This window comes from Protopterus annectens, chromosome 5.part0, assembly GCF_019279795.1.
Source record: "Protopterus annectens isolate FY-2018-M chromosome 5.part0, PAN1.0, whole genome shotgun sequence".
NCBI lineage: Eukaryota > Metazoa > Chordata > Ceratodontiformes > Protopteridae > Protopterus > Protopterus annectens.
The window spans coordinates 863,601,876-863,625,451 of NC_056735.1; the positions used below are offsets into that span (position 1 = coordinate 863,601,876).

General features: G+C 46.0%; 1 protein-coding gene across 1 annotated transcript in view; it reads left to right on the top strand.

Annotated features, from left to right (window-relative positions):
• Positions 1-23,576, top strand: part of ANKRD10 (ankyrin repeat domain 10) — a 955,792-nt gene that overhangs the window by 236,450 nt on the left and 695,766 nt on the right. The window contains exon 3 of the mRNA XM_044072655.1: positions 18,634-18,725. Coding sequence (XP_043928590.1) covers positions 18,634-18,725 — 92 coding nt within the window. The remainder of the gene's footprint in view (positions 1-18,633; positions 18,726-23,576) is intronic.

The following is a 23,576-nucleotide window of genomic DNA, read 5'->3' on the forward strand; positions in this document are numbered from 1 at the left end:
CATTACCGACGACTCCGATTCCGGATATCACTCCGCCAGTTATTGATTTTTCTCCGGATACCGAAACCGAGGAAATGCCCGAGACCATTGCTGTAGATAAGGTCACTCCTGCACGTGGAGCTGCCAGGCCTCCTATGGCCATGTCTATTAAGGCCTACACTAGGGCTAAGGCAGCCAGCAAGACCAAGCATCTTACTGCTAAAGCCTTACCTCAGCCTACTCCAGAGACACAAATTATAACTATGGCTGCTGACTTAATTTCTATGATTAGAGGTTCACAGGCCCATCCTGAGAGAGGATCCCAGCCTCCTTCTGATAAAAGGCCCCGGGTTGAACCCTCTGACCCTATTCCTTCAGATGAAGATTCTGAGGACTCTGTCCACTCTGATGGCCAGGAAGAGCTCTTCCAGACCTATGAGGACTCGGATGCAGAGGATTCCATCCTCTCTGCCTCCCCTCCTGAGGATATTTCTTTTGGGGAAGTTCTGCATACCATGAGGGAACATTTCAAGTGGCAAGGCCAGGAATATTCTGATTCCAGAAAGCGCCTTCGAACTTTCCTTAAAAAGCCCCAGCACAGGCCCTTAGCTATTCCTCCTGTGCTTGATGTTTTGGATGATTTATATTCTGACTGTAGTGTTACCCCTGATTCTCTTTCTCCTGCTCCAGCTAAGCCAGACAGGTATTACAGGGTCCCAGAAACACATTCCCATTTATTCAGGGCCCATACTGCTGATTTGGAAACTATTTCTCAGAGACCTAAAGGTGTTTCAGCTTCCACCTCTAAAAATCCTTTGCCCTCCAACAGGGAAGCTAGGTCATTAGAGAGATGGGGTAAAAAGGTTTACACCTCCACTACTTTATCTATGAGAGCTTTGAATTGCCTTTTTCATATGTTACAATATCAGGATTTCCTGTTAGAAGATTTACAGAAAACATTGGCCTCTCCTGATCCCTTTAGACAGGAAGTCTTTGCAGGAAGCTGTATGTAACTCTCAGCAAGTAAGCAATCACTTCCTGCAGTGTGGATATGATGCACTGGAAGCTTCATGTAGGGCAGCTATGACAGGGGCAGTCATTCGAAGACATGCATGGTTAAAAGATCAACCTCTACCAGATCATGTAAAGGCAAAACTTCTGGATGCACCTTTGGAAAAGAACAAGCTTTTTGGTGCTAATGCTAAGGATGTGTTAAAGTCCATCGAGGAAAAAGCAAAATCAGTTCAGACTGTGAAAGATTTCCTCCAGGTTCAACTCCCCAGATTCAGTAGGAATTGGCCTTCAAAAAACTGGTCCTTTCCTAATCCTGAAAAAATTTCAAAGGGGTAAAAACAGACGTGGCCGAGGAAGAGGACAATACAGAGGTCCTTACAGGGGACGACAATGGCAGCAAGCAAACCAAAGAAGTGACACAGGGGTTTCACCTGCCCCACATCCACAGTCTCAATGACTTTCCTCTACTTCCGCCAACCAGGGAACAAATGGAAGCTCCCTTGGGCGGGAAATTATCTCTGTTTGCAGACAATTGGCACAGATTGACAAAGGACAAATGAATTTTGGACATTATAGACCGAGGTTACAGGTTCCATTTTCATACCTTACCAAGAAAACAAGGCATGCCAAACCTACCACAAAACCAGAGGGCAGAGGCTATCAAGCAAATCTCTCTGCTGACTCAGATGAAAGCAATAGAAAGAGTTCCACAACAAGAACAAGGCCAGGGGTTTTACTCAAGACTGTTCCTTGTTCCAAGAAAAGAATCTCAATGGAGACCAATACTGGATTTGTCCGCATTAAACACCTTTCTCATAGTGCCAAAGTTCAAAATGCTGACTCTACAGCAACTCCTTCCCATGCTGGGCAAGGGGTCTTGGCTGATTACTCTGGACCTCAAGGAGGCATACCTGCATGTCCCTATCAGACACAGCTGCAGAAGATACCTCAGATTTCTTGCAGGGCCAGAGCATTATCAATTCTCAGCATTGCCATTTGGCTTATCTACTGCACCCAGAGTATTCACAAAATGCCTGGCTTCAGTAATTGCTCATTGCAGGCTCCAGGGGATCCAAATTTACCCGTACCTGGACGACTGCCTCATACAAGCGGACAACAAATTGATGTTGACAAAAAACTTGGACTATGTCATACGATTACTTCAAGCTCTGGGATACACAGTCAACTTCCAAAAGTCAAGACTTCAGCCATCCCAGCAAATAATCTTCTTAGGAGCCAAATTAGACACAGCCTCTCAAATGGCTTACCTAACAGAAGACGAGCAAGAGAAGTTAACTCATTATTTCAAAGGTTTGGCAAAACTTACCCAGATGACTGCAAGGAGATTCTTACAGGCCCTGGGTTACATGGCATCCTGCATTCTCCTGGTTCCATTAGCAAGACTACACATGAGAAAGCTTCAATGGTACCTAAAAAGCCTATGGTCTCAGCACAGCAACAACTTAGAGACAACCATACCGCTCATTCCATGCCTACAAAAGGAATTCCTATGGTGGGCCTCGGTAAGCCAGGCAAACACAGGTATGTAATTCAAAAAACCACAGATAACACAGACCATGACCACAGACGCCTCAGACCTTGGATGGGGGGCGCACATGGAAGGCAGGTGTATACAAGGACAATGGTCTCCAAAGGAAACACATCTGCATGTAAACCAAAAGGAAATGCTGGCAGTAATGCATGCCATCGAGGCCTTTCAACACCAACTTCAGCAAGGCCATTTACTGATACGGACAGACAACACCACTGTGATGTGGTATATAAACAAGCAAGGGGGCACACATTCTTACCCCCTTTGCAGACTGACAATGCATCTTTGGGAAAAATCACTGAGCCTAAACATTCAGTTACAATCACAGTTTGTTCCAGGCAAAGACAGTGTGCTGGCGGACAGCCTAAGCAGGAATTTCACAGATCCACACGAGTGGAGGCTACATCCGAAGATCTTCACACAGCTCACTTCGACATGGGGCAGGCCAGAAGTAGACCTATTTGCCTCTCACCTCAACCATCATCTACAAAAATTCTGCTCAAGGACATACCATCCACAAGCTTGGAAAATAGATGCTCTCTCATTCAACTGGAACTTCCTAAAAATCTATGCATTCCCACCTCTGCCACTGATGACCTCAGTATTACTAAAGATCAAAGCAGAGACCCAAGGGGATCCTAATAGCTCCGGACTGGCCAAGACAACACTGGTATCCACTACTACGGAGCATATGTCACACCAAGAAGTGGGCCCTTCCCCAATGGCCTCTACATTTGACTCAACACAACTTCAAAACAGTGCATCCAAACCTTCAGACACTGCAGCTAACAGTCTGGGAGATCCCATGAATAACCTCAACCTATCTCTCTCCAAGGAAGTTCAGCGGATACTAACAGAGGCTCGAAGACCATCCACCAGAAAGGTTTACTTGGCAAAATGGAAGAGATTCAGCATTTGGAATACCAGCAAGGGACATGATGCATCTTTATTGAGCATCCCACTCATCCTGGAATATTTGGCAGATATGCTAAAAAATTGACTCTCATATTCTTCCATAAAGATACATGCATCAGCTATTTCAGCTAGATATAACACTGATCCGCCTGTCTTTTCACATCCTTTGCTAAGGCAATTCCTCAGGGAAATCAAGAACATTAAGCCACCAAGAAAGGCTCCAGTGCCAGCCTGGGACCTCAATTTTGTCTTAGAAAAACTGACTCTACCTCCATTTGAGCCAGTAGCTTCAGTTGACTTGCAATTTCTCTCATGGAAGACAGCTTTCCTGTTGGCAATTACCTCAGCAAGAAGGGTTTCGGAACTACAGGCCCTAATGGCAATACCACCGTTCATAATTTTCCACAGAGACAGGGTTTCATTAAGGACCAACCCTACTTTTATGCCAAAGGTGGTATCTAGGGTTTCTTTAAATCAAGCTATTCATCTGCCTGCTTTCTTCCCCAATCCTGAGAATAAGGGGGAAAGACTGTTGCATACCTTGGACATTCACAGACAACTTCGATACTACCTGGACAGAACCAAGACCAGTAGGAAGTCTGAACAACTTTTTGTAGCTTACGCCCCTGCAGTCCAAGGAAAAGCAATTTCAAAACAGACTATTTCAAAATGGATTGGACATTGCATCAGATTCTGTTATTCCTTTCATGGAAAGACTGTTCCAGCCAATGTCAGACCACATTCCACCAGAGCTACAGCCACCTCTACAGCATTCTTAAGAGGGGTGCCTACTAAGGACATTCTAGAAGCTGCTACATGGAGCTCCGTGCATACATTCTCCAAACACTACAATCTCCCTCTATACTCCAGATCCAGAGCAGGCTTTGCTTGCAGTCCTGCAGGGTTTGATTGCCACACCATCTTTTCCTAGAGCATTCCTCCTCCCCAGCTAAGCTATGGTATTCTACCCATATGTTATGACTGCAGTTGCATTCTTGAAGGACATAGTACAGTTTTGTACCTACCATAAATGTAGATGTTCGATAGATATGCAACTGCAGTCGGATTTTCCCTCCCTCCATACCCCTCTATGCCTAGGGTCCACTCCTATCCCTGTTTCTCTTAGCTGGGGATATCTGTTATGGTGTATCTGTTTATTGCTCATTTATTTGTCTGGAATCCTGTTTTTGTCTTCCAATTTGATTACAGCCTTCCTTGGAGGGCACCTGGCATCTGGGGCAAGAAACACTGAAGAAAATTGCGCCGGCTGATGCTTATGTACTCCAACCGCTCTGACGTCGGAGAGAAATGCGACATCAGCCAACGTCGGACCCAGACTTTGGAATCCGGCCGACCGAGGGCTGCCTGAGGCAGGACAAACCCATATGTTATGACTGCAGTTGCATATCTATCGGACATCTACATTTATGGTAGGTACAAAACTGTACTGTTCATCCTCCGAGCAAGGAGTCTCGCGCGATGGACAGTCTTGGGAAGCGGGCCTTCAGTTCAGCGACCTTCTCTACGAGGGCCTTGAAATATATGGCACACGTTATTAGGATGCAGCAGGACCTAATTAAGGAATACGCTGCTTCCCCCCTGGGGTCCATGTCTGAGGGAGACAAGGATTTGTACACTTACTGAATGGCCACCCTCCGATCTATCTCTAATACCTCTATGCGGCTATTGTCTCATGCTACAGAGGGAGCCGCTAGAGCAGGCAGAGTCGGGCTTGTCATGAGGAGACAGGCCTGGCTCCGTCAATGTGACTTCTCGGAACCCTTTAAGGCGTCATTCGCGAATGCCCCTTTTGATGGTTCTGCACTGTTTGGCAAAACCGTTCGCGACATTCTTGTCCAGAGCGAGAAAGACGGGAAGACCTTGTCTGCCGTCGGAGTCCGCTTCTCTGCGCCCCAGAGGTCCTTTTCCAAGAACCAAAAGGGTCAGAAGAAGATGTGGTTCCGTAAATCGCATCACTCTCAGTCTGCTCAGGACAACCAGTCCTCTCGTGGCAGAGGAGGACAGGGAGGACGACGCCCCAGAGGCAGAGGGGGTCCGAGGAATTTTGGGTCCAGAGAGCCTTTCTCTGAGAGGCCCAAGCAGAACCCCTGAGGGGTTTCCCGACTGCTCCACTCTGGAGGCAGTCGGGGGGGAGGGGGGGGTTTCGAAGCACCTGGCAAAATGGGAGCCCATAACAACAGATCGCTGGATGCTTCGCATTATATCCAGAGGTTACCTAATTCCCTTCATAGCCAACCCCAGAATCAGAAGCCTTCCCGACGTCCCACCCAGTCAAAGAAGGCGCTGCAGAAATTCAGCAGCTTCTACAAAAAAGAGCCATCCAGCCCGTCCCCCCAGATCAAGTCGGATCAGGGTTTTACTCCAGGTTCTTTCTGGTGCCAAAAAATCCGGAGGACTTGAGGTCCATCCTCGACCTCTCTTTCCTAAACCTGGCAGTACCCAAACAAAAATTCCGAATGGTCACGTTGCAATCCGTCCTCCCCTTATTGCGGGAGGACGACTGGATGTGCTCTATAGACCTCAAGGATGCGTACTATCACGTTCTAGTGGACAGGCGTTCCAGGAGGTTCCTCCGCTTCCGGCTGGGAGCCAGTCACTTTCAATTCAGGGTCCTCCCCTTCGGTCTCACCTCAGCCCCCAGGGTGTTCACCAAGGTCCTAGCGGTAGTAGCGGCCCACCTGAGACTCCAGGGAATTCAGGTCTTTCCATACCTGGACGACTGGCTCCTCACAGCCCCAACAAGGCATCTACTTTGCTCAGGCAGGGACTATTTTCTCAGTCTGGCTCCACTATTAGGATTAACCATCAACATGACCAAATCCTCTCTCATCCCTACACAGATGCTAGATTTTATAGGGGCAAGACTGGATTCCAGACAGATGCTTGCGTTCTTGACTCCAGATCGACTTCGGAACCTGATGTTACACGTGCAGGCCATTCTTCAACTGCAAACTCCTTCGGCGGAATTGATTTTGAGGGCCCTAGGATCTATGGCGGCTGCAATCCCTCTGCTGCCATTGGCCCGGTTGAACATGAGGGTTCTACAGTGGACCCTCCAGTTACAATGGTCCCCGTCTTGCAACCCTCTGTCTCACCCCGTTTCCTTAAGCAAGGTTTGCAGAAAATTGCTCCTGTGGTGGCTCCAGTCTCCCAACCTCCACACGGGCCGTCCCTTCTCACTACCTCCACCAGTCGACACAGTGACCACGGACGCTTTTTTGCCTGGGGTGGGTGGGTGGGGGGGGATTTTTCAGGCAGAACAGTCCAAGGCACTTGGAACGACGTAGAGACCTCTTTGCATATCAACGTCCTAGAGATGAGAGCGGTGCTTTTGACGTTGCAAGCACTACACAACTCTCTTCCAGTAGGGACAATTGCGGTACAGACAGACAACATTTCGGTAGTCTGGTACATCAACAAACAGGGGGGAACCAGGTCTTACCCCCTTTGCCGCGAGGCCATGAGAGTGTGGGAATGGGTGATTTCCACCAACCGCTTTCTCATAGCAACGCACATTCCGGGACAGTCCAACATTTTAGTGGACAGGCTCAGTCGTACTATCCTGACTCCTTACGAGTGGTCTCTCAACCACCGAGTGGCAGAGCAAGTATTTGCCCGATGGGGGCGACTTTGTTGTGATCTTTTTGCCTCTCCTTCAAACACGAAATGCAACGATTACTTCGCTCTGATCCCCCCTCCGGGGAAGTCCCCGAGAGACTCTCTAGTTCATGCTTGGCCTCCCGGTCTGCTTTATGCTTACCCTCCTCTACCCCTGATGTTGAAATTGTTACAGAAAGCCAGGCAGCTGGGGAGCAGAATGATCCTCATTGCCCCATTCTGGCCTCGTCAGACGTGGTTCCCTTGCCTATGGTCTCACCTAGTGTATCCACCATGGATTCTGGATCCCATTCCGGATCTCATCTCTCATCCTCTCGGTCTTCCGACTCCGAACCTGGTCAACCTCAAGCTGACTGCTTGGTTGCTCTAGTTCCATTCCTCATCAGGACTCCCGGGATCTCATCACCGGTCAAAGCCATTCTTGTAGCAGCTCACAAGCCTTCCACCAGGAAGGTTTATCGGAGTAAGTGGAAACGCTTCACCATTTGGGAAAAACACCGTTGTTTAGACCCTTTTACAGCCCCGATATCATCGATTCTAGATTTTCTAACCTCTCTCTTTCACCAGGGGGCTAGTTCTTCCACAGTCAAGGTACAGCCGCCAGCAATCTCATACTACCATGTGGGGCAAGAGTCTGGTCCTATTATCACTTCCAAACTGTGTAAGACCTTCCTCAAGGGTACCTTCCTCCTTAGTCCTCCAGTTAAAGAGGTGGTACCTCCATGGGATTTATCCTTAGTCTTGCAGGCCTTGACTGGTCCCCCATTCGAACCGGCTGCCGCGGTTGATCTCAAATTTCTCTCTTGGAAGATGGCCTTTTTGGTGGCCATAACTTCAGCCAAAAGGGTATCGGAATTGCAAGCCCTTTGTGTCAAACCACCATATTTGGTTTTTCACCCGGATAGGGTTTACCTCAGAATCAACCCGTCCTTTCTACCTAAGGTATCTTCAGAAGCGAACGTCAATCGATCCATCAATCTCCCAGTGTTTTTCCCCAACTTTTATAACAAACAAGAGTACAAGCTTCATTCCTTGGACGTACACAGACAATTACGTTTTTATATCCACAGAACTGCTGGTCATAGGCAATCCGATCAGTTGTTTATCTCCTTTGCCAAAAGTAATTTCGGAAAATCAGTTTCTAAGGTTTCTCTCTCTAGATGGATCTCGGGCTGTATTCTGTTAGCATATCAGAGTTCGGGAAGGCCTGCACCTCAAGGAGTCCGTGCTCATTCTACTAGGGCCGTTGCCACTTCTGCGGCCTTTCAAGCTAGGGTTCCACTGGATGACATTTGTTCCGCAGCCACTTGGGCTTCATCTCACACCTTTATCAGCCATTATAAAATAGATGTTTCCCGAGGTAGAGCGTCCTTTGGCTCTGCGGTGCTCCGGAATATCCTTCCATGAAGGCCACCCAAGACTTGGGTAGCTGGGGACTCTGTCCCACAGGTTGCTGACAAATGAAGTTCCTACTTCAGATTAAGAAGTTATGTACTCACCATAACGTTCCATCTGAGTAGGTATCTTCATTTGTCTGCAACCATCCCCCCCTCCTTCCCCCTGACCGATTGGATCGCTCTTGTGTTATTAGCATATGTTCCCATTGGGACACCTGTTATCTGTTGTGCTATGGGGCAAACTTGATCTGAGGTCAGTTAGGGCAGGCAGGGGATTATGGGTAAGGGGGGAGGAGCTAGGAGCTCGGATCTATGCTATGTTAGAAGTTGCCGGCTCGGATCCGAGATCGGATCCGTATCCCACAGGTTGCAGACAAATGAAGATACCTACTCAGATGGAACGTTATGGTGAGTACATAACTTCTTATTATGCTTCAATGACCTTGTATGTGAGGCCGCTGAACTACATGGCACAAGTTATTTGAATCTAGAGAGATCTGGTCAAGGAAGTCATGGAGTTGACCCCGGGGTTTATGTTGGCAGAGGACAGGAAGACGTTCGATGCATGAATGGCCTCCCTAAAATCTGTAGCCAACACGTCTATGCGTTTGCTCTCCCGTACTATGGAGGGAGCCGCACAAGAGGTGGGGTCAGGTGTTGCCATCCGGCGCCACGCTTGGCTCTGCTTATGTCTGTTCTCTGAGCCCTTCAAGGAGTCTTTTACCAACACCCCTTATGATGGTTCTTCTCTGTTTGGAAGACGGTCAGAGAGACTTTGGCCCAGAGCGAGGAGGACGGGAATACACTGCCTGCCATTAGGTTCCGCTTCCAACTTCCTCAAAGGTCCTTTTCCAGGAACAAGCGAGGCCAGAAGAAGATGTGGTTCCGCAAGTCTCAGGCGTTTTCCCAGGATGCTCAGGACTCGCCTTCTCCCAGAGGCAGAAGGGGATATGATAGACGCCGCCCTAGAGGCAGAGGGGTCCTAGGAATTTCTCTGCTAAACCCGAACAGCAACCCTGAGGGGGTTGCCTGGCTGTCCATCTCTGGAGGCAGTCTGGGGGGTCATCTGTCACTTCACCCACTAGCATGTGAGTCTATCACTACAGATCAGTGGGTGCTGTGAGTCATATCCAGAGGATATTTCGTTCCCTTCAAGGAACTTCCCCCATCCAACAAAACGCAGTGGGAGGAAGCACCAGTGCAGGCAGACTCGCTGCTAAGAAAACGAGTCATCCGACAGGTTCCCCCTAGACCAGTCCAGATCCAGGGTTTATTCTAGGTTCTTTTTAGTGCCAAAAAAGATGGGGACCTCAGACCAATATTGGATCTGTCCCAATTGAACCCGTCAGTAACAAAGACAAAATTCCAGATGGTCACGATGCAATCTATCCTGCCCTATCTGCAGGACAGAGACTGGATGTGCTCGATCGACCTCCCGGATGCATACTATTGCAATGAGATGCACAGGGCACTCCCGGAGGTTCCTTCACTTCCAGCTGGGAGCCAGTCATTATCAATTTCGAGCCCTACCTTTTGGTCTCACCACAGCCCCCTGGGCATTGACCAAAGTAAATGCAGTAGTAGCGGCTCATCTGAGGCTTCAGGGCATTCAGGTCTTTCCGTTCCTGGATGATTGGCTCTTTACCACCCCCTCAGACCATCTACTATGTCAGGCCAGGGACTCCTTCCTTCAGTTAGCCAACAAGTTGGGCATTACGATCAGTATGAACAAGTCTGCTCTTCACCCGGTTCAGGTTCTAGATTTCATTGGGGCACGGCTGGACACATACAATTGAAGGTGTTCCTCACCTCAGACAGGATGCGCAGCTTGAGGTTACACATCTTACACATTCTTCAGACCCATTTTACCAACAGCCAAAGCAGTGTTAAGAGTTCTAGGTTCTATGGAGGCCATGATAAATCTTCTCGCCATGGCATGCCTTGATATGAGGGTACTTTAGTGAACACTAGTGGTTCAGTGGTCACTGTTGGACCTTCCTTTGTCTTTTCCAGTGAGAATTTCAAAAACGTGCAGGGACTCCCTTTGGTGGTGGATTCAGTCCCCGGATTTCCTCAAGGGACTAACCTCCTTTACCCCAAACAACGTTGACACCTCTACTAGGGAGGGGGGGGGGGGCATTGCTCAGGAAGGACACATTCCAAGGCACATGGTCCTCTTCCGCGACGTATGTACACAACAGTTTTCTAGAGATGAGAGCGGTTCTTCTTGCGTTGCAGGCCCTCCATGCTCAACTTCCTGTGGGAACTATTGCAATTCAGACGGACATGTCAGTAGTCTGGTATATCAACAAACAGGGGGAACCAGGTCTTATCCCTTTTGTCGAGAGGCCGTGAGAGTGTGTGACTGGAGGATCTCCACCGGCCATTTTCTGGAGGCAACACACATCCCGGGACAGTCCACCATTTTAGTGGACAGTCTCAGCAGATCTATTCTGATGCCTTACGAGTGGTCTCTGAAGCCTTCAATAGTGGAACAGATCTTCCTAGAGTGGGGTCATCCTTACTGCGATCACTTCACATGTCTTTCCAATGTGAAATGCAGAGAGTTTTTTGCTCTGAACCCCCTGGTGGGGGAAGCCCCCAGAAGCTCTTTTATTCATGCTTGGCTTCCCAGGCTTCTTTATGCATATCCTCGTCCTCCTTCCTCTTATGTCAAAGTTTCTACAGAAAGCCCAGAGGCTGGGGAGCACTGTGATCCTCATCACTCCATTTTGGCCTTGACAGGTTTGGTTTCCCTTACTCAGGTCTCATCTTGTTGTTCCACCATGGACCTTGGATCTTGTCCCAGATCTGCTTTCACATCCCTCGGGGATCCCTCATCCAGATCTGGACAGTCTGAAGCTCACTGCTTGGCTGCTGTGGTTCCCATGATTCTTAGGACTCCCAGTCTGTCATCTCCTGTTAAGTCCATTCTGGTGGCGGCTTGTAAGTCGTCCACCAGAAAAGTTTATCGCAGTAAATGGAAACGTTTTTCTATATGGGCCATTCAGAGGTCTTTGGACCCTTTCTCTGCACTGCTTTCAGCGGTTTTAGATTTTCTCGCTAACATTTTTTGTCAGGGTGCTAGTTCCTCAGTGGTGAAAGTCCAACTAGCCGCCATTTCTAATTTTCATGTTTTGGGTGGACATGTCTTAGTTGGCTTCTTCTAAACTTTGTAAAACTTTTCTGAAAGGTGCCTTTTTCAGACCCCCTGGTTAAGTACCAGATTCCTCTGTGGGACCTCACTTTGTTGTTGCAAGCATTGATTTCTCCTCCCTTTGAGCCTGCAGCATCTGTGGATCTACAATTTTTGACCTGGTAAACTGCCTTCTTGGTTGCCATTACATCCGCTAGAAGGGTGTCCGAGCTTCAAGCTCTTTCTGTCAAAAGTACCTTACATGATCTTTCACAAGGATAGAGTGTCGCTACACACTAAACCCGTCTTTCCTTCCCAAGGTAGCTTTGGAGGCCAATATTAATCAGATTATTAATTTTACCAGTATTTTGTCCAAATATCAGAACAAAGGGGAATACAAATTACATTTACTGGACCTACAGTAGGCAGTTGAAGTTGTATCTGCACCGGATTTAACCTTTCTGCAAGTCTGATCAGCTTTATTTGTCCTATGCCAAGCCCTTCTTAGGTAAACCTGTCTCAAAAGTGACTATCGCTTGCTGGATTTTACAATGCATTGGCTGGACTTACTCAGAGGTTTCTCTTCCAGGAAGAGTGAAGGCTCATTTGACCTGATCTAAAGCTGTCCACAGTCTTTTGGTCTAGGGTCTCTCTGGATGATATTTGTTCAGCTGCTACTTGGGCCTAATCTCACAACTTTATTTCTCATTATAAACTGGATTTGGTCTCTAGGAATAGAGCATCCTTTGGTTCTGCGGTGCTCCGGGATATCCTTTCATGAGGGCATCCCAAGAGTTAGGTAGCTGGGGACTCTGTCCCACAGGTTGAAGAACAAATGAAGTAAACTCCTTCAGATAAATAAGTTAAGTACTCACCATAATGTTCCATCTGAGTAGTTCTACTTAATTTGTCTTCAACCATTTCCCCCCCTCCTTCCCCGTAACCTTATCCTTTGGGATATGACATGTCCTGTGTAGTGGACAGATGTCCTTCATGGATGCATCTGCAGTCATAACAAGTGGGTTGTCCTGTCGTCAGGCAGCCCTGCAGTCGGCCGGATTCCAAAGTCCGGGTCCGGCTTCGGCTGATGTCGCACTCCACCCGACGTCATCTCTGTTGGTCTTCGGGTATAAAAGCATCAGCCGACGCCATTTTCCTCAGTCTTTCTTGCCGCGTGGCACCCGAAGCAGAAGCTGTTCGCAAGTGCCGGTTGGTCGGATCCAGAGATTACTTCTACCGAATACTACTTCGAAGACTTCTAAAGCTAAGTACCCCGTTGGGGACTCTTTCTTGCCTCAGCCGATGTCAGAAAAAGTTAACAATTGTTTAACCTGTGGGAAACAAATACCTCATAAAGATTTCCACTCTTACTGTCTGCCTTGTTTAGGCCCAGCCCACGACGTAGCAGCCTGTTCAGCCTGTGCCTCTTTCAACCGACGAACGCTTAGGCGTCTGTCGGAGTTTGCAGAACAGTTTTTCGGTTCTGATTTTGCGTACATTATGCCGTCGGATCCTCCGACTACCCCCAAAAAACGCAAAGATAAAGACCGACACTCGCGGTCCGCGGTTTCGGCCGAAACCACGGTAAAGCAAACCGCGAGTGTCTCGGTTTCGGCCGAAACCGAGAAAACTGATCAAAGTACAGCTGAACCTATTCTTACAACTGAGGCCCCTGCTACAACTCTTGAATCGACCTCAGAAATTTTACCCACTACGGTGGTTGACTTATCAGACACCATCCCTTGGATGTCTCTACCCCAGCACGTGGTGCTGCTAGGCCTCCAGCTGCCATGTCCATTAAGGCCTTCGCCAGGGCTAAAGCAGCCAAGACTACTAAAACAGTGCCTGTTAAACCCCCACATCCAGGCCCTCTTCTAGTTCTCAAATGCTTTCTTTGGCAGAAGATTTAATTTCTTTAATTAGAGGATCTCAATCTCACCCAGACAGGGCCTCTCAGCCCCCAGAGAAGAGACCTAGGGCAGAGCCCCTGAGCCAGTGTCTTCTGATGATTCTGCTGATGAATCAGACATAACTGACCAGCCTGAGGCTCCCTTCTCCAATTTTGAAGATTCTGATGCTGAAGAATCCATTCCAGCTGCTTCCCACCAGAAGAATTCTCCTTTGGGGAAACCTTGCATGCCATGCGAGAACAGTTCCAATGGCAGCAACAGGATTTTTCAGACTCCAGAAAAGACTTAGGACCTTTCTGCACCTCCCACAGCACAGGCCCTTAGCTATACCTCCTGTTCTCTCTGTGGTGGATGATGCTTTCAATGATGTTTGCTCCGCTCCAGATTCTTTACCCCCAGCCCCTGCCAAACCAGACAGATTTTACAGGGTGCCAGATACTCATCACCACCTTTACAAGGCCCCACTTGCAGACCCAGAAACTATATCCCAGGGTCCCAAGGCAGTAGCCGCGACCACAGCTAAAACCCTATTCCTTCTGAAAGGGAAGCAAGGTCATTAGACAGATGGGGTAAAAAGGTCTACACTTCAGCTACTCTCTCAGCTAGAGCTTTAAACTGTCAGTTTCACATGATACAATACCAAGAGTTTATGCTTGATCAGTTAACTAAAAAACTAACCACTGATGAATCTCTTGATAAGAAATATGTATTAGAGATGGTAAATAACATACAACAGGTTAGCAACCATTCATTAAAATGTGGCTATGATGCACTGGAGGCTTCATTTAGATCAGCCATGACAGGCACAGTGATAAGAAGGCATGCATGGCTAAAGGAACAAGCTTTACCGGATCATGTTAAAGCTAAGTTGCTAGATGCTCCTATGGACAAGACAAGTTTGTTTGGTACACCTGCCCAGCAGGTTATGAAGAAAATGGAAGAAAAGGCAAAATCTGTTCAAACTGTTAAAGATTTCTTGCAGGTTCAACCCCCAAGGTTTAGCAGGAACTGGCCTGCCAAAAATTGGTCCTTTCCTGACTCCACAAAATTTCAAAGGGGCAGGAATAGACGTCCCAGAGGCAGAAACCAATCCAGAGGAGGTGCCTACAGAGGACGACAGTGGCAAGGTAACAACAGAGGCACAGACACAGCCACTGCCACTACATCAGCACAACCACAGTGACTTAATCCTAAATCCGCCTACCAGGGAACAAATAGCAGCTCCTCTAGGCGGAAAGTTAACCTTATTTTCAAAGAACTGGCACTACATAACAAAAGACAAGTGGATTTTACAAACCATAGATCAAGGTTACCGGTTTCACTTCCACACTTTACCAGTCAAAGAGGAATGCCAAATCTACCTCCAAATCAAAAACAGAGGCTCTACGCCAGATAATGGAGTTAGCAAACATGAGAGCTGTGGAAAGAGTGCCAACAGCAGAACAAGGAAAGGGGTTCTACTCCAGACTATTCCTAGTTCCAAGAAAGGAAAAAGTTGGAGACCAATTCTCGACCTGTCCACCTTAAATACATACATCATTGTCCCAAAATTCAAAATGCTGACCCTACAGCAACTTCTTCCCATGCTGGGCAAGGAGTCTTGGCTGGTAACTCTAGATCTCAAGGAGGCATACCTGCACGTCCCCATTCGACCAATCTGCAGAAGATACCTCAGATTTCTTGCAGGATCAGAGCACTATCAATTCTCAGCATTGCCCTTTGGCTTATCTACTGCCAGAGTATTCACAAAATGCCTGGCATCAGTAATCGCCATTGCAGACTACAGGGAATTCAAATTTACCCATACCTGGACGACTGCCTGCTACAAGGGGACAACAAAAGCAAGCCGACAACAGATTTACAAAGGGTCATTTACTTGCTACAAGGACTGGGATACACAGTCAATTTACAAAAGTCAAGGCTGATACCATCCCAAACAAGGACGTTCTTGGGCTGAATTGGACACAGTACAACAAATGGCATTCCTGACTACAGAAAAACAAAAAGAACTTCCTCCTTACTTCTTGGCACTAACAAAACTGAACAAGTTAACAGCAAGAAAAGTTCTGCAGGCCTTGGGCTTCATGGCATCATGCATAATCTTGGTCCCATTTGCCAGACTACATATGAGGAAACTACAGTGGTACCTAAAGAATTTATGGTCCCGACACAGACACAGTCTAGAAACAGAAATCCCACTAATTCCATGCTTAAAACAGGAGTTCCTATGGTGGGCTCAGGCATGCCAGTCAAACCCAGGCCTACCTTTTCGCAGATGTCAACCAAGCCAGACCATCACAACAGACGCTTCAGACCTAGGATGGGGGGCCCACATGCTGGACAAATGCGTGCAAGGATTGTGGACACAGGATCAACTTCACCTGCACATCAATCTAAAAGAAATGCTGGCAGTAAAACTGGCAATCCAAAAGTTCAAACCATTTCTCAAAGAGGGCCAGTTGATGATAAGGACAGACAACACCACAGTCATGTGGTACATCAACAAACATGGAGGCACTCATTCATACCCCCTATGCAGAATGACTTTGGAGCTGTGGACCCTGGCACTCAGCTACAACATTCAGTTGCAAGCAATATTTGTACCGGGGAAAGACAATACTCTAGCAGACATATTAAGCAGAACCACTTCGGATGCCCACGAATGGAAGCTGCACCCGGACATCTTCAAAACCATCTCAAAGAAATGGGGAATGCCACAGATAGACCTATTCGCATCACCTCTCAATCACCAGCTCAAAAAATTCTGCACAAGGACATTCCACCCACTAGCATGGAAAGTGGACTCACTCTCCTTCAACTGGAAAGGCCTAACAGCATATGCATTCCCACCTCTTCCTTTGATACACAAGGTACTACTAAAAATCAAGGAAGAACATCCAAGGATAATCCTGATAGCTCCAAACTGGCCAAGACAACACTGGTACCCACTACTGAAGAGCATGTCTCGGAACAAAATGTGGCCACTACCTCTGATGCCTTTGATGTTGACTCAGAACAACTACAGCATCATACATCCAAACCTAAAAACGCTGCAACTGACTGCATGGAACATCACATAGCAGCAGCTAATCCAGAACTTTCCCAAAGAGTTAAAGACATTATTCTTGAAGCACGCAGACCTTCAACAAGAAGGAACTATGCTGGAAAATGGAAAAGGTTTGTCATTTGGAGTACGGAAAGAGGAAAAGATGTGTCAAACATAGATATGCCTAACATTCTGGAGTATCTGGCGAACTTCTTCATTCAGGCCTGTCCTACTCCTCCATCAAGATACATGCATCAGCTATTTCAGCAGAATACAGCTTTGATCCACCTGTTTTTAGCACCCTTTGCTCAGGCAGTTCCTCAGAGGAATCAAGAATGTAAAACCTCCAAGGAAACCACCATTACCAGCTTGGGATTTAAACTTTGTGCTAGAAAAGTTGACACTATCACCCTTTGAACCAGCAGCAACAGCAGACCTACAACACCTGTCATGGAAAACTGCTTTCCTACTGGCAATTACTTCAGCAAGGAGGGTTTCAGAACTACAGGCCTTAATGGCAGTGCAACCCTTCCTAATCTTCCACCAAGATAGTGTCCATGAGGACTAATCCTACATTTATGCCCAAGGTGGTATCCAGAGTGTCTTTAAACCAGGCAATCCACCTACCTACCTTCTTTCCCAACCCACAAAACAGAGGGGAAAGAATACTGCATACCTTGGATGTACATAGACAGCTACGCTACTACTTGGACAGAACAAAAAATAGCAGAAAGACTGACCAACTTTTTGTAGCCTATGCAACAGGAAGGGAAGGAAAAGCTATTTCCAAACAAACAATCTCCAAATGGATAGGAAATTGCATACGATACTGTTACTCCTTCCATGGAAAACCAATTCCACAAAACATAAGACCTCATTCTACAAGGGCAACAGCCACTACCACAGCCTTCTTACGAGGAGTGGCAACCAAAGACATTATTGAGGCGGCTACTTGGACCTCCGTGCATACATTTGCCAAGCATTATAATTTGCCTCTATATTCCAGATCCCGAGCAGGGTTTGCCACTGCTGTACTGCAAGGGATCCTAAACACACCATAATCTACTTTTATCCTCCTCCCTAGTTGGCTATGGTATTCTACCCACTTGTTATGACTGCAGATGCATCCATGAAGGACATAGTACAGTTTTGTACCTACCATAAATGTAGATGTCCGAACTGGATAGCATCTGCAGTCAGGATTACCCTCCCTCCTTCCCCTCTGTGGTACTCCAGGGTGTTTACCCTCCTAATAGCTAGCTGTTGGGGGGGAGTCTTTTATGGTGTATTTGTTTGTATATATGTACATATATGCTTATTGTTGTGTTTACCTCTATCTATTTGGAAACATTGGCATCTATCCAAATTTTTAGCCTGCAAGAGGGCTACTGGCATCTGGGGCAAGAAACACTGAGGAAAATGGCGTCGGCTGATGCTTTTATACCCAAAGACCAACAGAGATGACGTCGGGTGGAGTGCGACATCAGCCGAAGCCGGACCCGGACTTTGGAATCCGGCCGACTGCAGGGCTGCCTGACGACAGGACAACCCACTTGTTATGACTGCAGATGCTATCCAGTTCGGACATCTACATTTATGGTAGGTACAAAACTGTACTTTATTGCTGAGATCTTTGGTTCTGTCTGGGCTAAAGTTTTTTTGTATTGTTTGTGTTGGAGGATAAGGTGTAATTGGTTGGGTATCTGATACCTGTTAAGCAGCAAACTCGATCTGAGGGGAGATGGGGACATTGTGGGTAATGGGAGGAGCATGGAGCTCAGAGCTGTAGCTGAAAAATGCGGCCGTGTCAGATCTGAGGACCCACAGGTTGAAGACAAATGAAGTAGAACTACTCTGATGGAACATTATGGTGAGTACATAACTTAATTTAGAAAGCAGTGTAAAACTGTAAATAGGTTTCATAGATTTAAAAACAACTGTCATACCACGCAGTCAAATGATGTGTTGCATCTGCAAGAGAGCTGTTGGTGTTTATATTCATTAGTTATTGTTTCAGTGTGTAAATTGTACCTTTTTTCTTCCAGGATTATGTTGCTGAAACACCTATACATAAAGCAGCACGATCTGGGAGTTTGGATTGTGTAAATGTGCTTCTGTTGCATGGAGCTGAAATAAAGTAAGCCATATCTTCTTGACATTGCTTTGAGTGAAATGTTCACCAACAATGCTATGCTTATTATTCAGATTACAACTGTTGATGTATAATATTTCAGTTTAATTTTTTACATTTCTTTGTAACGCAATTAGCTTTGTTTTAAAAACCGCAGTGTAAAATTGCCCAAGTAATGCTATTACTTATTTACATTTATTGCATTATGAACTGCAGATGTTTTAACAAAAATTGCATGTTTTGTGCATTTAAGTGTATATTGCATTACATTGGCTTTTACATTTAAGTTTCATACAGGTCCAAAACCCTTCAAGTGCTTTAAAATATATTGTGCTTAATCATTAAGAAGCCTTACTTGGTTTAGTCTGTTTTTTATGGTTATGAAGCTTTCACTTCTTATGTATTTTGTTGTATCAATAGTAACAAATTGTAGTATAAGCTGCATGAATTACTTGTGTTGGAAATATATGGATGTTTGCATATATATTTACACAGCAAACGTTACATGAAACAAATCCTCTGTCATCTGCTGTATTTACAGGTATATTGATATTTTGTATTTTGTTCTTGAGTGGCACACAGGGCCTATGATCTGTAGTGTCCATCATCACCTGGCACATTTATTTATCTTTTATATGATTTTCTGAGAAAAATACTACCTTTTGGTTGCCACTGGTTCTTTCTGTGTGTCAAAAATGAGATTAATGTGAAAAATTATGTACTTAGTTGCCTTTGATCTTGTGACCTGCATGTTATTTGCGTGTAAAATAAATATTTCTGATCGTTAGCAGGCTAGTAACTAGGTTAGTATGACTAAGCATACAGTTTCCCTCCTGCATCTGTGCTTAACCACTTGTTTTAGTTAGATGTTTGAAATTAAATCACTGTTAAAGTAGTCCAAGCTGTGTGGGTTATATTCTGCCAAGGATACGACTACTGGCAGTCATCAAAGCTTCAGGGCACCTTCAGTGTGTCCTGACTGCTGTGGAACTTGAAGAACACAGTGTAAATGCAGTCGTAAGGGTGTCAAAGCTTTGGAACTTTATTGCTGCCGAAGTGCACTCCTGCATTCTTAGTAGAACTGATGGTTAGCTAGAGCACTTCACTTTTCTAAGGGGGGGGGGGGGCTGCTGCCCCCCCCCCAATGAAGAACCTGGATAAAGTTGCTTTTCGTCTGGCAATTAGCCTTTTTATGGACTGTCACTAGATTTAAGATGCTTTTCCTTTATAAATGCTTTTGTGGAAAAAAAATGTAAAATTGCACGTTTTAATTTTTTTTTTTTAACTGTGGAAATTGTGTTTATGGATATTATTGCTGAATTGTTTTTTACCTTAAAATTTTCTGTTAGGAGGATTACTAATGTAACAGACTCCACTACCTGCTTATTGTGCTCTTTTTCTGGCTAACCATGGAACAGTTATCTAGTTGTTCAGTACTTCTCTCTCCCCTCTGGAGTCTTTGGCGTTAGGCTACTGATGGGTGACTGCTGTGGCAAGACTTGCTTCTTCAGACTACTCTTAATTGTTTTTGTCCCACTGGTTTAGCTTCTTGGGAAGCTGCTAAGGACTGGGAGTTGTATCCTGGGCAGCTTTTGAGTTATCCTGTCTGGGTAAGGGAGAACTCTTCTTATCGGTATTTAAGTAGGGAGCAGATAGTCTTACCACGTACTTGGGCTAATGTGCATGATTCCTGGGTAACTGCCACTGCCATAAGTCTCTTCCAGTGGGTCCCCTAGGTAAAGAAACCAAAATGTTAAGCATATGGCTTCTCCTGTTGCTCTTAACTGTAGACATGAAAGACTTGCTGGATTTTGTTAAAGATTTATTTCATGCCTTTAGTGTTTTAAATACCATTTCTTCTCAGACATCTAAAAGAAAAATAATTCCCTGTTTCTCTGATGCTGATTCCTAATTAAAAGCGCAGGGACTGGAAGGTGAAGTGAGTGTTGCTCTTCAGTGAATCCTTCTCAAGGTGAGGATTCTGGATGTCCTTCGTGTTTCACTGTTGCAGTCATTACATTTGGGTAATCTGCTGGCAGGTTGCCCACCGTCGGCCTGAATTCCAAAGTCTTGGGTCCTGCGTCAGTTGCTGTCTTCTCTTCCATGACGTCAGGTCGTCAGGGGTATAAAACATGCAGCTGACGCCATTTTCTTTAGTCTTTCTTGCCGCGCGGTGCCCGAAGCAGAAGCATTTCGCAAGTGCCGGTCGGCCGACTACTGAAATGTTCGAGTTTCAGAACCGAAATCTTCACTAAAGCTAAGTACCCCATTGGGGAACTTGCTTTTTACCGATGTCAGGAAAAGTTAATAATTGTATTACTTGTGGGAAGCAAATACCTCATAAGGATTTCCATTTATACTGTATTCCTTGCCTAGGCCCTGATCACAATGTGCCTGGCTGTCCGTTTTGTGCTAGATTTAACCAACGCACTATTAAGCATCAGTATATTTTTGCATCAAAGTATTTTGGAAACAGATTTAACTACCCAGAAATGTCGTCTGATAGTAATCCGGCTACCGGAGTATATAAAAAATGCAAAGAAAAGGACAGAGAAAGGCAGTCGAGATCCAAAACCGACGAAGAAGCTTCTCCTAAGCCAGTCACCGGTTCGCTGGTACTCAGTGAGGTGCGTTCACAGCCCCTGATACCCGCTACCTTCATGTCGCAGGCCTGTACAGACACACATGTGGAGTCCGGCATGCTGCAAGATGCTCAAGGTATTGGACCGACGGATATATCTCCCTCTGATGCATCTGGAGCTGCTGAGCAGGCACCGGCTTCTGAGGGTGTATTCAGACCTCAACATTTCTATATCAAACCAACGAAAGCTGCAAAACCAAAGACAAAAGCAACTTCTAAAACTAAAAAAACTTGACGCATGAGCCACGTGCACATGCCTCTATGCTTAAAAAACAGATGATCAAAATGGCTGAAGACCTTATTACCTTGATCAGGGGTACCCATACCCCTCCTAAGAGGCCTAGGCAAGACACTGATTATGAATCTTCAGATCAGGTTTCTATTTCTTCTGATTCCTCTTCTGATCAGGAATTATCTATACCTCCCTATGAGGATTCTGATGCTGAGGAGTCTATTCCCATCTGCATCTCCTCCTGAGGATTATTCATTTGGAGAACCTTGCATACCTTTGAGGGAGAATTTTCACTGTGAGAGTCAAGACTTCTCGGAATCAAAAAAGAGGCTCAAGGATTTCCTTCTTCCTTAGCACAGGCCTTTAGCCATTCCCCCTGTTTTAGACATTGTAGATGTGTTTTCGGAGTCGAGCTTGACCCCTGACTCCTTACCTCCGGCTCCCAGTAAGCCTGATAGATATTACAGGGTCCCTGACTCGCATAAATTTTTATTTAGAAACCCTGCTGCTGATCCTGAAACTATTTCACAGGGTCCAAAGGGAGTTAAGGCCTCAACAGCAAAAAATCCTATCCCCTCTGACAGAGATTAAAGGGCACTGGACAGATGGGGGAAAAAAGGTTTATACATCTGCAACCTTGGCAATCCGGGCCTTAAACTGTCAATTTCATATGCTTAAGCACCAACAACATGTTACGGAATTGCTGAGAGAGAAAGTTATGTTGATTTCAGAATGTGCAGAAAGTAAAGTATTGCAGGAATTATTGCATACAGTTGAACAAGTTGGAAAGCATACTTTGCAATGTGGTTTTGATTTCTTAGAGGCCTCCTGCAGGGCCGCAGTTACTGGATCTGTGATTAGGAGGCAAGCCTGGTTAAAGAAACAAAATTTGCCTGATCATGTTAAAGCTAAATTGCTAGATGCACCTTTACAGCATGATTCTCTGTTTGGTATTAAGGCAGAAGAGGTTTTAAAGAAAATGGAAGATAAAGCTAAGTCTATGCAAACTATTAAAGACTTCTTACAAGTGCAGCCACCAAGATTCAGTAGACACTGGCCTACAAAAAATTGGTCCTTTCCTGTGTCAGAGCTCAAAGGGGCAAATCCAGACGCCCTAAGGGTTCCAGATACCAGGCGCAAGATTCATACAGGTCAAAGCAATGGGGCGCTTCCCCCTCCATATCTGGTGGAGATAAAGTGCAAACCTACAGAAAGCAATCCCAATGACTTCCCTCTGCCTACACCAAGCACTTATCTTTTGGCAGCACCCATAGGGGGGAAAATTAGCACTTTTTGCTCAAAATTGGCAGTTAATAACCCAGGACAAGTGGGTGCTAAACATCTTATCACAGGGATACAGATTTCATTTCCACACTCTGCCAATGGCAAATGGTTGGCCAGATCTGCCAAAAAAATCAGTGGGCAGAGGCACAGAAACTGGTTACATCCCTCATTGAATGGCCCCCATATCCGACAGTACCAGAACAGGAAAAAGGACAAGGTTTTTACTCAAGACTGTTCTTGGTACCCAGAAAGGACAAGGCCTGGTGGCCAGTACTGGATTTATCGATTTTGAACACGTACCTGGACATTCCAAAATTCAAAATGCTGACTTTGCAGCAACTTCTGCCCATGCTGGGCAAGAATGCTTGGCTGGTGACTTTAGACCTAAAAGAGGCATACCTGCATGTCCCAATAAGACAGTCGTGCAGAAGATACCTCAGATTCAAGGCTGGCTTAATGCATTACCAATTCTCTGCACTGCCCTTTGGCTTATCTACTGCACCCAGGGTCTTTACAAAGTGCCTGGTATCAGTAATTGCATTTTGCAGACAAAAAAGTATACAAATATGTCCTTACTTTGACGACTGTCTCATTCAAGCAGTGAACAAAGGACACTCTTCTTCGACATCTGGCATTTGTGGAAAGGCTTCTAACATGCCTAGGGTACACAATAAACGAAAAGAAATCACAACTGGTACCC